The following is a 20190-nucleotide window of genomic DNA, read 5'->3' as shown; positions in this document are numbered from 1 at the left end:
AGGTGATGTTGTAGCTATTATAGTCCCGGAATTATGTGAGGGGTAAGAAATTTTTCCCAAAGTTATGGATTTGTTACAATACTTTTTCCCTTTCTTTCTGACAGATTACACCATAAATTCAGGAAAAGTTGGACTTTAGACCATGCCTGTCCCTCCTCCTCCAGCTCCGCCCCCTCCCCCAACATTAGCAGTGGTAAGTTTCATTTTAAGACTGTAGGATCATAGGGAAGAGTTTAGAAATACTCACAGGATAAACCAATCCACATGCTAAACATGTATATTTTACAACTTGTATAATATTTAAAGGGTCAAGCAAAGACCATGACCTTTGGATCCTCCATGATGCCTGGAGAATGCAGTTTTCTTTATCTTTCAAGAATAAAGCATAAGTACCATTGTTACCACTACTCACTGACAGCAATAGTGTCCATCCCTGAGGTGCCTCCACTTGCTTCATCCATCCAAAGTCATTTAGTTTAGTGTATGGGTTCTCAGTCTGAGGACCCACCCGTTTCAGGAGGTGGTGATCATCACCTTACCTTTTAATAGCTGGTGAGAGGGGGATTCAGAATCTCTCCACTTTTGTAACAAGGGGAGCAGACATAAGTTACATTTTTTCATGTGATTGATCCCCTGAAAGTGCTCTACAGCCATGCCATGACACATGTACACATCTGCAGAGTGTTTTAAAAGTAGCCAATCACATGACAAATTAGCCCTCATTGAATGAGGGATCAGATGAAGGCAATCCACTGAAGCACCTTAGGGATTTTCTATTCCTTAAGATCAATCTGCCTTGTGATTGGTTGCTGGGATAATGCAGGCCAGCCCAGGGGCTCCTGATTGGAGCCCCCCACCTCCCGGTTTCTCCCCCAGGCCCCTCCCTCCAGCTCAGGCCAGGCAAACCCCAGCCTGCAGCTAATTCTCCCTTCCTTCTCCCACCTCTCTTTCTACAGACAGCACCAGAGCTGGGAGTAGGCGGGAGCAGGGCTAGGGGAGAGAGGCTGCATGCAGGCAGTGGAGCTCGCTTCCCCTCTCCCCCCCCATGGGCAAATGGTTGTTGGGTTTGGGGGGTGCTCTAACTCATGGCACTTTATGTAAAGCTCCATGAGTTAAAGTGGGGCCTGCACATCTGTCACCACCCATGGGGGTACTATATGGTCAAGGTTGGAACCACTGGTCAAGAGAGTGCTTGTTTTATTCATTGAACAATAGCCTTATTTGTCTCTACTTCACTTCTTCTTTGTGCAGCTAGAGAAACCCATCCCACACCAAGGTCCTGCAGGGTCTCTCAAGGGCAACTTTCACCATTTCCTAGAAGAATTCCATATTCCTCACATGAGTCAGGAAACTCATTCAGTGATCTAAGTCTTAAAACAAAAAAACCCCAAAAATTGAGAAGGCCTTTTTCTGCTAAACTGCAGTTAAGGAAACAGCATCAAAGAAGGGAAGCCTAATTAAACCAAGTCAACCCCAACTAGTAATATTTGTTTTCCTTTGGTTGGAAGTCTTGGTTTTACAATTTTACATATTTTTAGATTTCATACAAAATACTTCTTTTTTCCCACCTTCTGAATTTGTTACTTTCCTTGAATACTGAGGTGACTATACACACATTACAAAAAAAACAGAAGATATAGTTGAGTTTGTGAATCTAACATTTTTATTGGGAATCAAAAAAGCCTGTGATACTTGAAGTTGATCGACATTTTCAAACAAATTTAACAGAGAAAAAACAGTAGCCGAAAATTAGCTCCCTTCTTAATATCCACCATTTGGATATCAGAGGTTTCAGAATCTTTTTGTGTAGATGGATTATGTGGGCAACTTGCTCTTGTTCAGTCCCCAAAAATCAATTTGACACAGATTTGTCTTGGCTTCAAATTTGTCAAATACAATTCAGAGCATTAGATAGGTTACTTACCTAAAACCATTTTTATTTCTATCTTCTGGAATGAAGGATGGGTTGAAATAGATTTTAGAAGAATCTGTGTTGGCAATGCTAACTACTCTTAGAACTTTGTTATAAAAGGGAAATTTATTTTATTCCTATTCAGTTAAAAATTGAGGGGCCAGTTGCCTCCTGTGTTCCAGTGGGCCTTTGCTGTTAGTAGTTCTAAGTTTTTTCCACTTCTTTTATTTGTAATTTTGCTTTACAGGCAAATACTGAAAAGCCAGCCTTAAACAGGTCTGAACAAGTAGGGCGGAATGCTCTTTTGAATGATATTACCAAAGGAAAAAAGCTAAAGAAAGCTGTTACTAATGACAGAAGTGCCCCAGTCCTAGACAGTAAGTATTATCCTGTAAATCTTAAGTAGGTAATGTATCATGAATTTAGTATACAGAAACAGAGTTCTTTTATCATCAGCAAAGAGTTGCATAAGAAACAGGCAAAATAAAACCTTGCAAAAATTATATAAGTAGAGATTTGCTATAGTCATGCATAGCTTTTGTCACTTGAGATATCAATTATGATTTATAACATTTTTGTTTCAATTTGTACAGTAACTATGGTAAGGCTATTTTAAAAATCAATAACATGATTATTTTTCTGCCCACCACCAAAGTGAATAGTAAGGCTATATATAGCAAGTATGATAGTCTTCATTCTTGTTTGCATGAATTAATAAATGATGACAAAAAAACAGTCCCAAGTTGCAGCTTGCTGAATGCAGGCTTAAAACTACTGAAGCACTCTAGCAATGCAGGTGGAGGGAAAACCTCCTCCAGTACAGAGATTTAATGTTTTTCAGCAAAGAAAACCATGATGGGATTGAATGCAATATGGGTAGAATTCTATTGCCATTTGTGCACCTAAATGTCAGTTTTCTAGTTGCATACCTGGATATTTTTGACCCTGTCTCTGCATTGTGGATTTATAAGCTTGCACACATGCAGACTAAGCATGTGCAGTAGGCTACCTGACAGCCAGACACATATGAACATATCCTGAATGTAATAGTCATTGGATAAAATGGATGAAGAGCAGTGCAGTGAAGAAATTTCTTTTCTTTTGGGAGCAGGCTAGAACTCAGGACCCATTACTTCTTTCCAGGGCAGCAGCCAGGCACCCTTGAGCTTGTGCTCTTTTTTCTTCTCTGTGTATCTTCCTCTCTTGGCTGGTGGGGAGCAGCTTAAAAAAAAAAAACAATAGAGAAGGGTTTAGATAATGCCTGACCTTTTTGGTGTGGTACTTAGAGCGCTGTGCTAGAAAGTCACAGTTCAAATCTTCTGTAGGTCCTCTGTAGGTCAGGGCCCTCAAACCCATGCCTCTTGCTTCTTGGGCAAGTACCCTCACCACTCATGTATTGGGGCTAAAGCATATTTTTGTTAAGGTAGGCTATTGTTCAGAAATTCTTGTTTATGAATGGATTTCAGTATCTCTTTAAATATCACCATAACTAAAATCCAGAACCTCTGCTTAACCAAGAGATGCTCCTTAGAGGCAATGCTCCTTAGAAGCATACAAGTACACCATTCTGGGGTGATTCAGCTACAGCCAGTATTCCTTTTCAGTCTTGAGAGGGAAAAATGTGGTTGCTCAGTCTGTCAGATAGCATTTTGAAGCACTGCAGCAGCTCAGCATAGCTACCTGTACCAGAGCAGTGTCTCTATCCAACCAAGTGGTTACAGTGTTCCAGGAGACTACTTGGCAGAGAAGACTGGAAACGTTTAGCTACCCAGAACACTGGAAGGTAAAGAGAAGCAAGAAAAGTAAAGCCTGCTGTGTCAGTTGCCCAGTGATCGACTATCCTGTGCTGGAAGGTGTTCATCACACCAGTAGGTGGCCCAAACCAGATTTTGGAAGTAGCAGTGATATAAGGAATGCACGCAGACCTAGCCTAGCACATTTTAAGCCTGGATGTTCAGAAAAGGTGATGAGGGGGCACTGCAGCACTGAAAGGAAAGATCTCTTAAAAGAGAACCAGGAAAACCAAGCAAAGAAAATCTAGCATTTAGCAAATGTTTCATTTGGCTAAGTAGGTGTTTTTGGATCTGCCATAGCAAGGCAATCAAGGGGATTAAAGAAAGATGAAGCAGCAAAATTAAATGTGATGTGGTCTATTTTCTTGTTTATATGAATTAATAATTGATGGTGAAAAAGGATCAGCTCCAGAATCATAGAGAAGTAGGGCTAGAAGGGACCTCCAGAGGCCATCTAGTCCAACCCCCTGCTTGAGGCAGGATCATTCCTATCCAAATAATCCTATACAATCCCTAATACCGTTAGTCCTGACACAACACAGACCTAATACCCTAACCTGCCATAGGTAAAGCAGGGAAACTGTGGAAGCCAATGTCCTGTTCTATAAAAGGTTGTCAATACATGCTCAAGAGAACCCAGGTAGAGGGCCACTGCCCCCACCCCAACTGCAGAGGAAGGTCTGTACCAATCTGACCATGGAGTAAAAATGTGCAGCAGGCTACAACCTACAAAGTTGAAACTAGCCTAGTGTAATGAACAAAGGAGAGAGGTATAACTGAGCTTTCCACGTAACACTTCTTTCTCCTTTCTCCGTGGGAGGGACCGCATAATAATACTTTTTAATCCACAGCTATAAAAATACTTAAATTTAAAAAAAAAGGAACAATTATATTTACCCACTTTTCCAAAGAGATACAGAGAAATGACTTGGCCAACATCACCCAGTAAGTCAGTAGCACAGCAAAAAATAGAATCCTATTCTTCTGACTGCCAGGTACGTCTTCTTTCACTGGACCAGGTTTCACAGGAACTACTTCAGAGCAAACACTGTCATGTGCCATTTCAATGATACCACCCATATGAACAACAGATAAAAGACTCTTTAAATAATAAAACCATTTCTGTCAGAGCATTTCTAGGCCTGGAGAAAAAGTGAAAGCTGCAAATCTCCTTTTTCTAGATGGGCATTGCTTAAATAAGTGTTTATGGCAGCAATATCACTGCCATTGAGGTTTGGGCACATTCAACAACTTAAAACTTGACAGACCATTGATAGGAAGGACATCTCTTACCCCTCAGCTTGCTTACTAACACAAGCTGGAGAAGGATTAGGCATGAAAACCACAAAGAAACAAGACAAACATGAAGGTGTGAATGAAAATCATGTGGAATTCTCATAGCCCCAGTTTATTCTAGGCCTGGCTTCTACTCAGTGTCTGTTTCACAGTCCTTTAGTCCAAGGCGGATAAAAGGAGAGAGAGGACCTAGTCAAACACACTGACTATGTTTAAATCTTCTGTTTTTTATTTCAACAGAACCCAAAGGCTCTGGTGGTGGCAGCGGCGGCGGCGGCAGCAGCAGCAGTTTTGGAGGAGGCGGCAGTGGAGGAGGTGGCGGCAGTGGGGGTGGGGGTGGCTATGGAGGAGGTGGGCCACCTGGCTTAGGAGGGCTGTTGAATGCCAAAGCTCAGATCTGCAGCAAATCGAGATACTGGTAAGGCGGATTTCCCAGATTCATGATGAATTCAATAAGAATAACAATTTTTTTCTCAGCCATGATATTACTAAAACCTCTATGCAAAACTGTTGGCTCGGGGAGTTCCTTCAAATCCACTTAAACAAAAAGACAACTGAAATAACAGTGAAAGTTTAATTTTAAGCTTTCAAGTGAGTAAACTTGAAAGAAAATGTATGTTTGCTCTTGTACCTCAGTATTTCAGACTTTTTAAGTATTTGAGCCTATCCCGTGGGTGTGAGGCAGGGAGTTAGTGAAACAATTTCAGCTTTAATTGTGATTTTGGGTGCTTCATATTTAGTGCTAGTTGTTTGAGGTATTTTGTGGGGGAAGTTAAGAGTCCTTCTTTCCCCCACCCCCAACGTATTAACTGAAAAATAAAAATCTGAGGCAAGATGCCAACAGCTGAGTATAGTAATAAAGGCCCTCTTCCATGTCTGCATACTTTCAATGTGTGACTTCAAAAGAGTTCCAAATTAGAACTCCATTACACACAAGGGAAGCAGAGCTACTCCCAAAATGGACAGTGCACTTCAACTCCAGAGAGAGATAATTTTTCAGTTAGGGAATGAGGTAAGTATCCCAGCAGGCTGGTATGTAAGCTGTCATCTGCAGTATGTCCTAACTGGGGTTGCATTCATTTATATTTCACTGCTTTCAAAAGGAGCAACAGTGAAAATTCGTTCTCATGAACATACATTCTATGACTGGAAATATTTATAAAACTGAGGATGCACTAATTGGCACTGGTTGAGGAAGAACTGGGCTCTAATGTTAATAAAGCACTATTACATTGCTGTACATATTATAGATCAGCACTAATCTTTCAGCACATGTTGATATGACACAGTACTGGAGAGCTGGTGTTATCTCTTGTGTCATGGCCTATTTTGGGACATCTTAATCCAAGTGTTCTTGGCATCACAGGCTAGTGTTTCTTCAACAGCAAGGCTATGTTTCTCTTGAGAATACAAAAACAAACCAATAGAAAATGAGAATTAAAAAGGGAAGAAAAGAGAATCCATTTTGCCTTGAATTATGTTTCTATTCTGTTTTGTTCTCTGAGTTCTATCAAATATTGATTACTTTTAAGATTGCTTTGCCAATGATTGAAAATCCCAAAGAACTGCTTTTTACTGTTTCTCCAAAGGGAACCTCTTTCTTCTTATGTTCTTAGTCAACATTTGCATCAAGGCAGCATAAATATTTATAAAATTTGCAGTAGTCTATGATGGTTTTAGTCTATCATAAACAGTCCTCTCCTTGCAGTCTTCCCATGGTAAAACAACAATTACTCTGGAGTTGCTGCCACACATTTATTAAACTATCGGCTAAGTATTCTTCTGGGCAAAATCCTGAAGACTTCAGTCACTACTTATTCATTTCTTACTCAAGATAAACTCCCATGAAGCAAGGGCTTCAAGATTCAGCCCATTGTGAAAATGCCTTATACAATTCTTAGTTATTTACCATCTGTTGTCGCTTGACCAGCTTTTTACTCAAGTGTGAATAGCATTTGCCTGTCTTTTATTCTCAGATTCTGGAGGAAGCAGACCACCAATACTACCACCAGGAGGAAGAACAACATCTGCCAAGCCCTTTTCACCTCCAGTGGGTGCAGGGCGATTCCCAGGACCACCACCTTCAGGGCCAAGAACTGCTGCTCCTGAACCACAAAGAAACCGAATGCCTCCTCCAAGACCTGATTTTAGTTCCAAACATGACATGGGACCCCCTCCAGTGCCCAATACTCCAAGACCCATTCCATCAGGTCTGCACAACAGAGGGTCCCCTCCTGTTCCAGGATTAAACAGGCAAAGCAATACAGTGCCTACCCCTCCACCTTTCCTAGGAAACCGAAATGCAGGATTTGGAGTATCTGTTCGCCAGTCAACTTCAAGTTCCTCATCCCCTAACCGGCCTCCCCTTCCTCCTACACCTAGCAGGTCAACAGATGACAAGCCATCACCACCACCACCTCCAACAGGAAACAGGCCACTCCTCAACAGGGAAAGTTCCTTACCACCTCCTCCACCTCAGAATAATAAACCTCCTGTTCCTTCCACACCTCGACCATCCCTTGGGTCACAGGCTCCCCCACCACCTCCAAGCCGACCAGGCCCACCTCCAGTTCCACCCACTTCCAGTGGAAATGATGAAATGCCACGGCTTCCCCAAAGGAATTTATCTCTAGGTTCTCTTTCTTCACCCAGTTTTCCAGGGGCTGGTCGTTCTGGTCCTCTTCCTCCCCCTCCAAGTGAGAGACCACCTCCTCCCATAAGAGATCCACCTAGCAGATCAGGTAAGGCAATTTATATGATTTCAGCTCAACGGACCACACTCATAGTGGCTGAAATAATTGTAGTCACAAGTGTTTTTGTGAAATAAAGTACTTTGAATAACTTTGGTTTACTTCATGATTTTCCCAGCATAACATGGGCTGTAGACTTAACTAGATTAAACTGTTTTGCCATATAAACTGATGCCATAGTACCAAATGCCAATTAATATTAATAAATTGTAGTTTTCCTTTCACAGAAAAAAAGTAATCAACTTTCTGTTTCACCAACATTGGGCATACCCCCTTAGAAGTAAACAGACAGACTTGAATTAACTGTCACAACCTGACTTTGTTCAGCAGTTACTTTCCCAGAAAGATGGGTCTTTTTGCTACTACTACATACCTTTGTACACTTAGACTGATTACAAAGACCATCCCACCAAACTTATATTTTAACAGTGTAAAAAAAATAAAGTCTTTGTATATTCATATCTAGTATTTACATATTCATTATTATTGTTGTAGTTAATAGTGGTTACAAAAATGTATTTGTCCACTATGTTCTCTGGTACAGAAAACTCCTTTTACCTTGGGGTCCAATTATGCAAGAATCTTTTCTCCTGAAAATTAGTACAGTTTAGGGCAGCTTTCACATGAATAAAAGTTTGCAGAATTCAGCCATCTGCATGCTAATTATTGTAATAAGAAATGTATCCAACAGCAGTTAAACATAATGACACCTTTTCTGCCTAAATAAACCATGGTGATATTTTATAATACAGTTCGCATTCATTTATGAACATAGGGGTTGCCATTTCCCTGACCTCATCCTATTCTGTGTGAAATAACTAGTGCTTCTGCCCCTAAACATATGCATGTGCCTTACATGAATCTTAAGAGATCTATCAAAGACTACATCCATCCATACGCAGCCTTCCAGCTTCTTCTAACAACCCAGGCAACAACACAGGTCACTGACAATATAACACCTGTGGTAGCTTTGCTGCCAAACAATCCCAGGCTGGCCACAGAAATGCTCCTTTATAGTTTCACAGAGGGGTGAACTGTCCTCATGTAATACCAGCCCAGTCATCATTCACAGGATGGATCAAAGTTTCAGAGAGTGGCTGTGATTATTCAGACAGCTACCTTAATTTCTTTCCATATAAACTCTATCTGTCTCCATTCTTCCAGCGCATTTTGTGGGGCTTCCTTGTTCAGAGATCATCACAGGCTGCTAATAGTGATTTCCTTGGTCATATAGGAAGTACAGGGAAATGGTGGTTGTATTTCTTTTAATGCAACTCTTCAGTATTGACGATGTTAGAAAAAAAAGAGAGAGAAATAATTCAGAAAGATATTAAATGAGCCCTCACTAATCAAGCGTCATTCCAGGAATGTAAGCTGCAGTACCTCATAAATGCAAACCATAAAATACAAGGAATTTCTTGCAACATTTTTTCATGTTTTCTGACAGCATTGCAATATCTGCTGATCTTTAAATATATATATATATGTGACTAGATTTCATCAGGATGGAGGAATGCTTAATAAAAAATAATAATTAACAGAATCTCAAATCTCCCAATTGTCCCACAGTGTGTGGGAGGCCTTTTATGTTGGATCCTGGCATTTTATTTCTCCAGTTATTCGAATGCACCAACATTGGAAATGTTACAATCTGTGTGTGAGATCTGTTTCCAATTTAGAGGTAGATGGATATACTCCAACTACAGCAGAACATGGCACATAGCAAATATTTGTATAAGCAAGGGAACTGATGCCACGCTGCTTAAGACTGCTGCAATTGGATTGAATTTTACTTTACCCCACACCACTAGTAGGATCTATTCCCGACACCCTGAGTGGATCACACTACTGCAAGGAGGAGCCTTACTTAAGGTCTGGCTTGAAGGAATGTGGCATGAACCAGATTCTCTTACATTATACTGACACTTGGTTGTAGCTTCAGCTCTGTAGTCAGCATAAGTTTGAGGGGCTTGAGAGCTACTTTAAGATGGTACAAAGGAACTACCATTGCAGAGGGAGGTATACAAAGGTGAGCTTTATACATGAACAATGAGTAACCTGCACGTCTGCAGAGCAGCCATGCTTTCAAGAGATGGTGAATCAGGAAAATGATTTTGAAAGACTGCATTACTGCATCCTGATTCTTCCCTTTGACTAATGGGGCAAACCAGACCCATCTCCTACATCTGGGATCCACCCAATAACCTCTGTCTTATTTGTTAGTCAGAGGCAGTGATACAAGGCAATAAACACTTTGAGGTGATAGAATAATGGAATGTTATACACAATATGGTATTTATTTGTCTCTCTCTCTCTTGATCCAGGACCACTTCCCCCTCCTCCTCCTTTAAGCAGAAACAATAGCACTTCACGGGCGTTGCCTGCTACTCCACAGTTACCTTCCAGAGCAGGATTAGAAACCCAGAGAGGTGGAGTAAGGCCTCCACTTCCTCCTGAGAGACCTGGCTCTGGAGCTCCTCTACCACCACCTCCACCCTCATCAGCAATCAGAAATGGGTTCCAGGACTCATCATGTGAAGGTGAGCTGTGCTTCTCAGGACCTCTGCCTAAATACAAACTGAATAAATATTTGAGGATTTGGCCCAAGGACTTAGGTGTAACATGATACTTTGATCCTAATTTTGAATTCTCAGCAGTTTTTTTATAGGGGGTATTCCTGATTGACACAAGTAGAATTTGAGTCCAGGCCAGACCTGCCTTTTAGGGAATTAGGTAAATGCTATCTGCAGAAACCAGACACACAGTCAATGATAATGATAAGATCAAACCAGCAGTTGAGTCGGGCTTGATTAAGTACTGGGCAACAGAAATAAGTAATAGTAAAAATAAGAAAAAGTAAACTAAAAAAGGAAATGTATTTGCCCTTTTTTTTTTGCTTCTTTGTGTATGGTGTAAGACCTGAAGGATTTATTTTCTTAGTATTTATGCTAATTCAGGTTTTCTCTCCCCTGAAACTGTTTGGAAGGCTCAACTACTTGCATAATGAAATCAGGAGAAACTAAATGCTGAACAACAGAGAGGGGGAGGAATAGCTAGGCCTATGTTTGGAATTTGAATTTTTTTTTGAGAATTCTTATTTAAATAGTACCTATTGAACAATTGGGATAAAGGGTATATGTGTTAAAGCAAGCAGAAAAGGATTTTAAACAATCCTTTTGAACACTCTTTATGTTCAATCCGTGGGAGTTTTCCTTATATAAGCAATGCAAAACTGGGCTCTAGATTAAATGATTCTGCCGTGAACTGCTGGTGAAATTTACTCAGATCATTGCTCTCTTACTCAGTACAAAAAACAACATTACAAGAATGTTGTCATTGCAACATGCTGAAGTGATCAAAAGGCAGGAAAAGACATAGTTAAAGCTACAAGTGCACCCCAGAGCACCTGTATTCAGATAAAAAGACAAAATGTGGATTATTCTTTCCATTATTTTGGTAGCAAAACATATCAGCTCTTTTTACTCTTAACATATTATTGTGGTTCTGTCATATAACTAAAGGGTATCAACATATTATCTAGGTATTCAATGAATACTAATTCTGTATTTTTATACATCTTCCATAAGTTGTAAACTTTTTTTTTTACACTGAATTTTACCACAGTGGTTATTAATTCTTATTCTTTCTAAAATGGATTTTCAACTAGAACCTTTCGTGATGATTGTACATTTTTACGTAACTCCTTTGTGACTGGCAGAAGATTAAAGTTTTTTTTTTCTCTCCAGATGAGTGGGAAAGCAGATTTTCTTTCCATCCAATATCTGACTTGCCCCCTCCAGAGCCATATGTACCAATGGCTAAAAGTTATCCCAGTAAACTGGCAAGGAATGAAAGCCGAAGTAAGTTGGGTTTTGTTAATTTTTGTTTTGATTTGCATTTCTTTGCTAATTATGGTCCTTAAATGGTACAGTGATGAGAGTGGAATAACTACCTTCATTGAACAACATTCTCAGCAAGGATTATGTCTTCAATACTGTATTTATTTGAATCCAAGATGAGGTCTTTTGTCCCAAAAAAATACTGGGGGGCAGGTCTTGTCTTAAATTTGAGTACCAGTCTGAAGTTCATCTCTGGCTTCTGCTCCAGGCTAAGGGCTGAAGTCAGAGCTGAGCCACTGCAAGCCCTGGGCCAGGGTGGATCATGCAGTGGGGGAGTGGGCTCATGGCAGAGAGGAAGCATGGGGTCATCTTAAACTCAAAGTCATCTTGGATTCAGGTAAACACAGTAGTTGAAAATAATTGGAAATAAGTGGTATCTGTATCTATTTGGCTTCCCTTAAAACAGGACTGTACAACTTCTGAGTGCCTGGAGGCCACAGGCTCCTGACCAGACATTGCACAGGCTGCATGTCCCATGTCCCATGGCAATAGTGCCCCTCCATTGCGCTGTCCAGTGACAGTGAAAGCTAAAGGAGGGAGGGGGAACCTAGAGATTCTGGCAGCAGGTACAATGAAGGGAGTAGCACCTGGACCAGGAGCCCAGGGACTGCAGCATAATTCCTCAGGAGCCACATGCAGCCTGCAGGCCACCAAAACAGCACTGCCTTAGGCTGAACTTATTAAGTTCTCTGTTAATTGCTGTAACAGGGACCCCAACTGCTGTTACTTGAAGAGGGAGGGAACGACACTCTATGGCTGCAAGCTAGGGCAGGCAGCTGAATTAGTGCCAGCTAAAAAAAAGGTAGTCAGCCCATGGAAGGCAGTGATAGTAGATATAAAGTGACTATCCTAGAGCAAGCTGCTTTGCAGTAGGCAGCAAGGGGTAGGACTGCAGGCAGTCAGGTAGAGACTGCAGAGCAGCTAGATTGGCTGCAACAGAGGGGAGCAGGCTAAGGGTAAAACCTTGTCCAGTTAAGAGATCAGGTGACTGGGACAGAGTAGAGCCCATGGTAGTATAAAGCTTGGCTCCTGAGCCAAAGGCAGCAATCTGACTTCAAGCACTACAGGGAGAGGAGCTCCTGAGGGTGATGCTGCTGGTGGGAAATCCCCAGGCAACAAAGGTACCCTGGAGAGCTGGAGGGAGACAGCTGAGAGGAAAGTAGGAGTTGCTGTTGGTGGGCAAAGACCCAGGACTGGTGTTTAAGTTTGGTTTTAGTCATTTTGTTTATGTTGACCATTGTGGCTGTGAGGCATGGGCATGGCTGTAGGAGGGAAGGGAGGCCACAAAGGGGTGCCCTTGGGAGAGGGCACTGTTAAGGATAGATTGTAGAAGATGGCAGCCCTACAAAGCCACAAGAGATGCCAGTGTGGCACGTGGTAGTTTGAGTTCCAGCCAGGGGTCTAGTGGCTTGCACTGGGGTAGGGCTGGCTGTCCAGTGAATAGCATAGTCAGAGAGAGTGAACTGTAAAAGAGGACAGCCAGTTGAGGGCATCAGAGAAGGAGTGAGCCCTGAGAAAGGAAGATAGGTGTGGGTACTAGAGGAAGGACAAGCCCCAGGAATAGAGAGACATATTGTATTCACTGAGGCCAAGAATGAAAAGAGAAGCCTTGCTCAGAGAGATGAAATAAATGATCAGGCCAGACCATGATGATGAGATCAGGGCAGAGTGCCAGCTCACTCTGGCATCCTGATGTCAGCCTCCCAAGTTAATATCAAATTTTACATCAAACTGTGGCAATTGAAGTAACAGGGCAGTGTCCTGAGAAAGCCAGAGTGTGAGAACAGAATTAGTGTAGCCACAAGGGGACACCATGGCTGTCTTCAGAGGCAGATCCTGCTACAACTGCTGTCGCCCAATTTCTGCTGACTCCTGGCTACACAAGCCAGTCAGTCAACCTAGAACTCACCCTTCTGCCTTATGTGTGAAAGTGCAATTCTTATTAAATTCACCAAAGGTAGCTGGAGTATATTGGAGGGCAAAATTGGTATTAATGAGCAAAAAGAATTTAATGGCTGAGTCAGCGGCATACCCAGGGTGAGCTGAATTGGGCAGCCACCCCTGGCACTGGCATGGCAGAGTGGAGGTAAGTGGTAAATAAGTCAGCCAGAAAGTCCATACAATGCTATCAATAAAATAAAATGTATACAGTACCATACTTGCTTGAAGATAAGATGACCCCCTAATAATAGGATTCTATGTATGGAAAAATTATAAATTTGTTATCATTTTCCAGGTATAGAATTTTATCACTGCAGGTTTGCTACAGCAGGGAAAATAAATCTGGGGGGGTCAGGTGGCCCCATTACCCTCTGCCCCCTACCTCTTTCCCCCTGCAGCTCCTTCCCCCGCTGCTTACTGTCAGTCAGACCGGGCTCTCCCTGAACACGTGGAAGTAAGAAGCAAGTTTGAAAACACTTACTTTAAAATAAATATGCCTAGAAATCTTTTCATATAGGCAAATTCTTATGGGTACCCATAGACTTAGTTAATCCAGAAGTGGTGCCTTTTACCACTTTTGAAACTGCTGAAAGTTTTAGCACAGGTACTCCATAAACAAAATAATAGGCAGCTCTTTTGCACCTACTTATAGAGAGTACAAACAATGTATAGTATTAGTCCAAAGCCAAAAGGCTCCTGATTTACCATATAGTTCATTGGGCTCCAGATACGCCCTCCACAAAGGATCTTTGTGCTGATTAGCCCCCCCACTTCCCACTTATGACTAGAACTGGGTGCTCTTGTCACAAGTCCTGGGATCCTCCAAAAAATTATATGCAGATGAAGCACAGGGCAGCCTGGTCCAGCTCCATCTCATGAAGGGCAAGGTCACACTAATCATTTGTTATGGGCTGAGAGATGAGGCAACAGAGAAATTTTGGGTAATCTGTTTGGGGCCCCATTTGGTGATATTTGCCAGACATTTAAGGCTGGTAAAGAAACGGGAACAATTGGAAATGGGAAAGAAAGGCATAGCTCAGCTGTGGGAGTGTAGAGGAAGGCAAAATATAATCAGTGTAGCAGCTCCCCATGGCTTGAAAAACAGTCAGTGCTGAGGGGAATTGTGTGCAATGAATATTACTATATTTTTTTATGCAGGTAATTGATCGGTTCCCATCAATTTTGTGGCATTGGGAACCAACCAGGTGGGTTGCACCCTTGTCTGCTTGCAGACAGGACTCCCTACAAGAGCCTCACGGTTAGCTTCCCACTGGCCAGCTTCCAGTGAGAGGATCTTGGCTACACACCAACTTTATGGAAAATCTACTCCCTGTTTGCTCCTGTGGCCATACAGCTAAGGGCAAGCAAAACTCAAGGGCATTCAAACCCCAAGCTTCTGGGCTTGGGCCTGCACATAGGATGCCCACCAAAGGATTTGGAAGCATCTGAAACCCCAGGCAGGGGTGGAGGATGCTTGCCAGTAGAAGGGCCACATACGGTTGGGCAATCATCAGTCATCCATGAATGACTCATGGATTTGGAATTGATTTGGCTGATTTGACTTTGGACATGAAAAATGTTCCTTTAAGAAAAATAAAATAAAAAAGAATTGTGGCAGTGGGGAGCTGCTTTCAAGCTTTTCCCCTAGTGAGGTGGGGGCATCTGAACTCCTAAGGCTTCTGGGCTTGGGGCTTGCATGTAGGATGCCACCTAAAAAAAAAAGGTTCCCGTCAGTATGTTTGCCCGGTATGGACCATGTATTTTATTGACATGCTCAGTGTTGGCTGCATTTAATCAACTTCATAGTTGGTTTTGATTACTGAGCACATGCTGCTTTGTGCAGCAGTTTAATGATAGATAATACATTTAGTGAGGCTTCCTTGTATGCAGATGTAAACAAGGGGCTTCCCCCTACCCCCATGTCAACCATATTCAAGTAAATATGGTAAGTATTTTAAATTTGTAGTTCTCCACAGGTCTTTTAATGAGTAGCTTGGGTGTGAGCTTCTGCATGAAACAAGTACAACCTACTGAATGCAACAATCTTGCTTTCTTTCCTAGGTAGCTCTGCAAGAAAGGAAAGAGGTGCCCCACCACTTCCACCCATACCGAGGTGAAGTGAGTTCAGGCCCTTCTCAAGATGACTGCTGTTTTTAATTTTTATAATTACCTTTCATGTCCATATCATTTGAAAGATGGCTTTTTTAATTATTATTTCCATATTTGACTTGTGGGTTGGAGTAATTTTCTGAATCTCTATTACAAAAGTGTTTTATGAAGTATAGTTGTTTAGAATTATCTTTTTTTTTCCTTGTTTGCTTAAACTGTAGGCTGTCATAAAAAAGCATTTTGAGAGGACAACATATGGCAATATCTATGTATGCTTATTGGTGCAGTTCTCTTACTGGTGAACTCAATAGATCCTTGAATTCAAAAAAAGCAGGAGCAAACCCACTACTAGTTTTGGGTGCCGTGGTTTTACCATTTGAGCTATGAGGTACAATCTTGAGTTTTGCATGAAAACTCATCACCTGGGAATACTTCATAAATGGAGTTCCCTTGTAACTTTTCTTTGTATGCTTCAAATACTATCCAGCTATGTGAATTTGCTGCTCGGAAATCAACCAGAATTCTTTTAACCACAGGTTAGCTAGTAAATATATTTTCTACGCTACTGAGGACATACTGGGCCTCTAAGGAGAACAAGTATTTCCAGCCTTTTTTGGCCAGAGGAAGGATTGCCATGACACAGAGGGGGAAATCCTCCAAAGAGAAAAATAAATTGTCAGAGTTTAGGAGTGTTTTAACAAACAAACAAAAAGTACCTTGTATTGTCCTGTTCCCTTGTTTTGTAACGTTCTTATGCTTTTTGTTATATATTGAGTCTTTCCTTTGGAAGTCGACCATGCCACAGTTCTCCATGTCCTCAGAACTGGATTACCGTAATGCTCAAGGCTACATCACTGTCTGTGCCAGATCAAGAGAAGTGGGGTGTATTGGCTGCCATTCTTTGCTCAAGGTTCTATCTCTGCATCCTCTCTCCAGGCTATCTCCTAAGAGGGATTCAGGAGAGATCTGAGGAGTTTTCCCTTAATAGAAGAACAAACAATAATTTTTAAGGCATTGGATGATTGATACATTTGTACAATTGTTTTTAAATATTGTACATGAGCAGCAAGTGTTTGGTTGAATTAGTGTGTTTTATAGACTGAGATAAATAAATGTAAAAAGCCAATTGAAACTATAGAAGGACTATGATTCTGGATCTTAACTTGATGGACGAATGTATTTTTATCAGCTGGACTCCTGAAAGTTAGTTTTGAAGAGCTTTTTTGCCCTACCTCCTCAGTGCTATTGGACTTTCTCGGTGTGCTCTTTGGAGACTATAAAATATCCTTTACTGGTGGCTATGTTTCATATTGTGTGACTCATTAAATCAGAATCAGTGGTCATGTAGGTTAGAGAATAAATTGGATAAATTGCCAGCTTTGTTGGCATGGAAGACATGATCCTGGAGGAAGCTCTGTGAAGAGATTATAACATGAAACTCTGAGACCTACGTTTGAAACTGGGATTCTTAGAAAGGAACGGAAATTTCTACAGTGGGACCATGTAAGTGACCATGAAGATCCAGATCCCTGCCTTACAATCTGTGCAGTCTCACAGAGAAGCATTAGAGTAGGATTTGGTACATAACAAATAGAGTTTTTTCTTTCTATTAGATGTTTACAAAGTCATATTTGGATTTTTACCTATGATTGTTTACTATTACATACTTTTATTTTTTACATTTTAGTATCTAACAACTTGTTTCTGAGATATGGCCCTGACCCTGTAGTGAATCCCACCCAGATGCATCTAATTGAAGAATCAGGGCCATGAGATTTTTTTTGCACAGACTAATGGCAGCTCTGTGTTTGAAATGTATTTAAGAATCAAGCCCATTTCCTAGCAGTTGACCTGTAAATGTATTAACCAGTAACATAAAAAGGGTTAGCAGCCTGGTGCCAACACAGAGGGGTGCCAGAATGGCAGCCCCTGTGGAATCCATGCTGTAGCAATAGTAGCAACCCTGCACCACTACCAGCAACAGCTGGGGCACAGGGACACTGCACTATGGCAACCAGGGACTTTGAGTTCCCCAGGACAGGTAAGACTCCTGCCCTCACTCCTCCCCCTATACTCAACACTCACCCCTGGTGCTAGGTGGCGCACACATACCCTACCACCACCTTACCCCACTGTCTGACGTGGTTTTGCCCAGGGTGCAAATCCTGCTAGGTACACTTCTGGTATTAACATCACTTCAAAGAATGGCACTTAAACTTATGTGTATGAAAACTGTGAGCCCGCCTTTGGCAAGCTCTTGTGTGAATGTAAATCCAAAGAGGATATAAAAAATCTAGTGATGTTTATGGGATAAAATATTGTATTTGTGTTGTTAAATTACTTAAAACTTTCTGAAGCATGATGTTACAAATTTGAGAATGCAGAATTCTTAATCACCATGCCAAAGTTTTAATAAAATATATGAATAGTTATGCATTGTAAAAACCGAGAGAAATTCTAGAAGTTAAACATCTTTATAACTTATCTGCTTACAAGACTCATTGACATATTCAAAGCAAAAATGTTATGTCATTAGGCTAGCTGTCTCCTCCAGCTGCAGCATTCTACATTCTGAAACTATAACAAAGCCTTAGCAGATCAGTGTTGGTCTAATTTTACAATGTGGTGTGGCCTTCAAGGAACTAATCAAGGAAAAATTAACTTATTTTTTGGGAAACTCTGGCTTCTTTTTTAAAAGCACTTTCTCGGCTACTGGAACATTCTTCAAAATGCCTATGCCAAACATTCATAAAATATTTTTAATAAAAGCAAAAATAGGCATTTTCTATCAAAAGTATATCTTTTGCTGTAAAATTCACCAGATTTAGTAAAAAGCAATGCAGTATTTTAGCATTCAATATATCTCTTTGTATACACACAGATATTTACAATATAATCAGTATTAAGGTATTTATTTTACTATGCAATGTTTTTTAAAAATTATATAAAAGCAGAAAACAAAACTGATTAATAGAATGGTGCCTTACTACTTTGTTAATCAATTTTAATGTCAAAATAGCAATTACTGCCTGTTTAGAAAAAGTAATAGAAGTTATGCTTTTATGTCCTAATGTGAAATACAAAATAGTACTTACAATAAGATGATATAGTTTAAGCCAAGTCCTGCAGTTGTAACTTACTCTCTCTGCTAACTTCCAAGTGACTTATATGTATAGAAAGACTTCAGGATCAGGCCTGTTGTGGGGGGGGTGTAACTGGGAATCCATACATTCCCAATCAGTTTCTGGTACAAATTGCATCTAAAAATGGAATATTTTTACTTTAAAAAAATTACAATCACTAGAGTCGATGTGTGCATCTGCTAGATCTGTACAATTCAGTTGACTTCAGTGTGGTTGCACAAATCTATTGGAAAAAAAATTGGTTTTGTATAGTATTTAGTGTGTCTGTTTTGATGGCATTGTGTTGTAAACAAGCTTTGTTTACTAAGACTCAAATTGTGTGACAATGACCCACTGAAAATTAATGTCTATGCAATCCACATTAAATAAAATCAGAACAATTTTTGTCACTTGACCATTTCTATTTCTATTTAATATCTATATTTACTCCATACTTCTGAATGAAGAGTGCATGTTATAACTGTAAATATAATTTTCTATAGACTCTGGACACTGAGAGAAGAAGCCTCTCTAATGTTAAGAAATTTTAATGGGCACTCGATATGGGATGCAAGGAGCAGGAGGCGTACTGCTATCCAAATCAAGTTCCAATTAGAATTGCTTTTGGATACCTTGATTCCCATCACTAAAAAGTTTAGAAGAACGACTTCCTTCAGAGCAAAATACTGGATTAGATCCTTAAATGGTTATTTAGAAAGCTGAACAATAATTTTTTGTAATTGCTCTAAATAGAAGCTAATTCCACCATAAACTTGTAAACTATTATGAGCAAAACCTGGACTACTCATTTGCTATTATGTGTTTGGATTTTCACTTGTCTCATAACACAATGATTTCTATGTTAAAAAAAATCAACTAAAAACTACTGCTCTCCTAGGGACTAAAAAGTTAAATTTTCTAAGCAAACTGGTATTTGTTTAAAATAGAATGTTGAGTAATGGGAATCCTTGATGCAGAATTGCTACAGAAATAGAATATTGATACAAAACTAATTCCCCAAATAGTGTATATTGATATAAATGCCACAAAGTGAAATATGATGTGCACTAACTCACTACTTTCACATTGTAATATTGTGAGTGTTGATGTCTTATGAACTGAATCTACTATGTTAGTATATTGGATGTGTATACCATGATTTATATAATCTTTAGTCTTTCAAATAGTCCTCTATCAGGAAGAAAATATAACTTCTTGCATAAAATATTTAGTAATATTCTAAAATTAGCTATTGCAAGGAGAATGTCTTCTCAGACACACACAAAGGAAGTGAGACTCCTTTGAAAGGTATTTAATATTAATCTTCTAGACTATTTAATTAGATATTTAGACCTGCAACACTGATAA

The 20190-nt window shown here is 40.4% G+C and overlaps 1 protein-coding gene across 1 annotated transcript in view; it reads left to right on the top strand.

The window, feature by feature from the left end:
• Positions 1-19835, top strand: part of WIPF1 (WAS/WASL interacting protein family member 1) — an 86301-nt gene extending 66466 nt beyond the window's left edge. The window contains 8 exon segments of the mRNA XM_025200513.1: positions 105-193; positions 2160-2289; positions 5242-5380; positions 5382-5419; positions 6978-7742; positions 10076-10291; positions 11498-11611; positions 15653-19835. Of these exon segments, the coding sequence (XP_025056298.1) occupies positions 143-193; positions 2160-2289; positions 5242-5380; positions 5382-5419; positions 6978-7742; positions 10076-10291; positions 11498-11611; positions 15653-15708 (1509 nt within the window). The 5' untranslated portion in view covers positions 105-142 and the 3' untranslated portion in view covers positions 15709-19835.
• The last annotated feature ends 355 nt before the right edge of the window (positions 19836-20190 follow it).

Source organism: Alligator sinensis, unplaced genomic scaffold (genome assembly GCF_000455745.1).
Source record: "Alligator sinensis unplaced genomic scaffold, ASM45574v1 scaffold321_1, whole genome shotgun sequence".
NCBI lineage: Eukaryota > Metazoa > Chordata > Crocodylia > Alligatoridae > Alligator > Alligator sinensis.
This window is presented reverse-complemented; position numbering and strand designations above follow the sequence as displayed.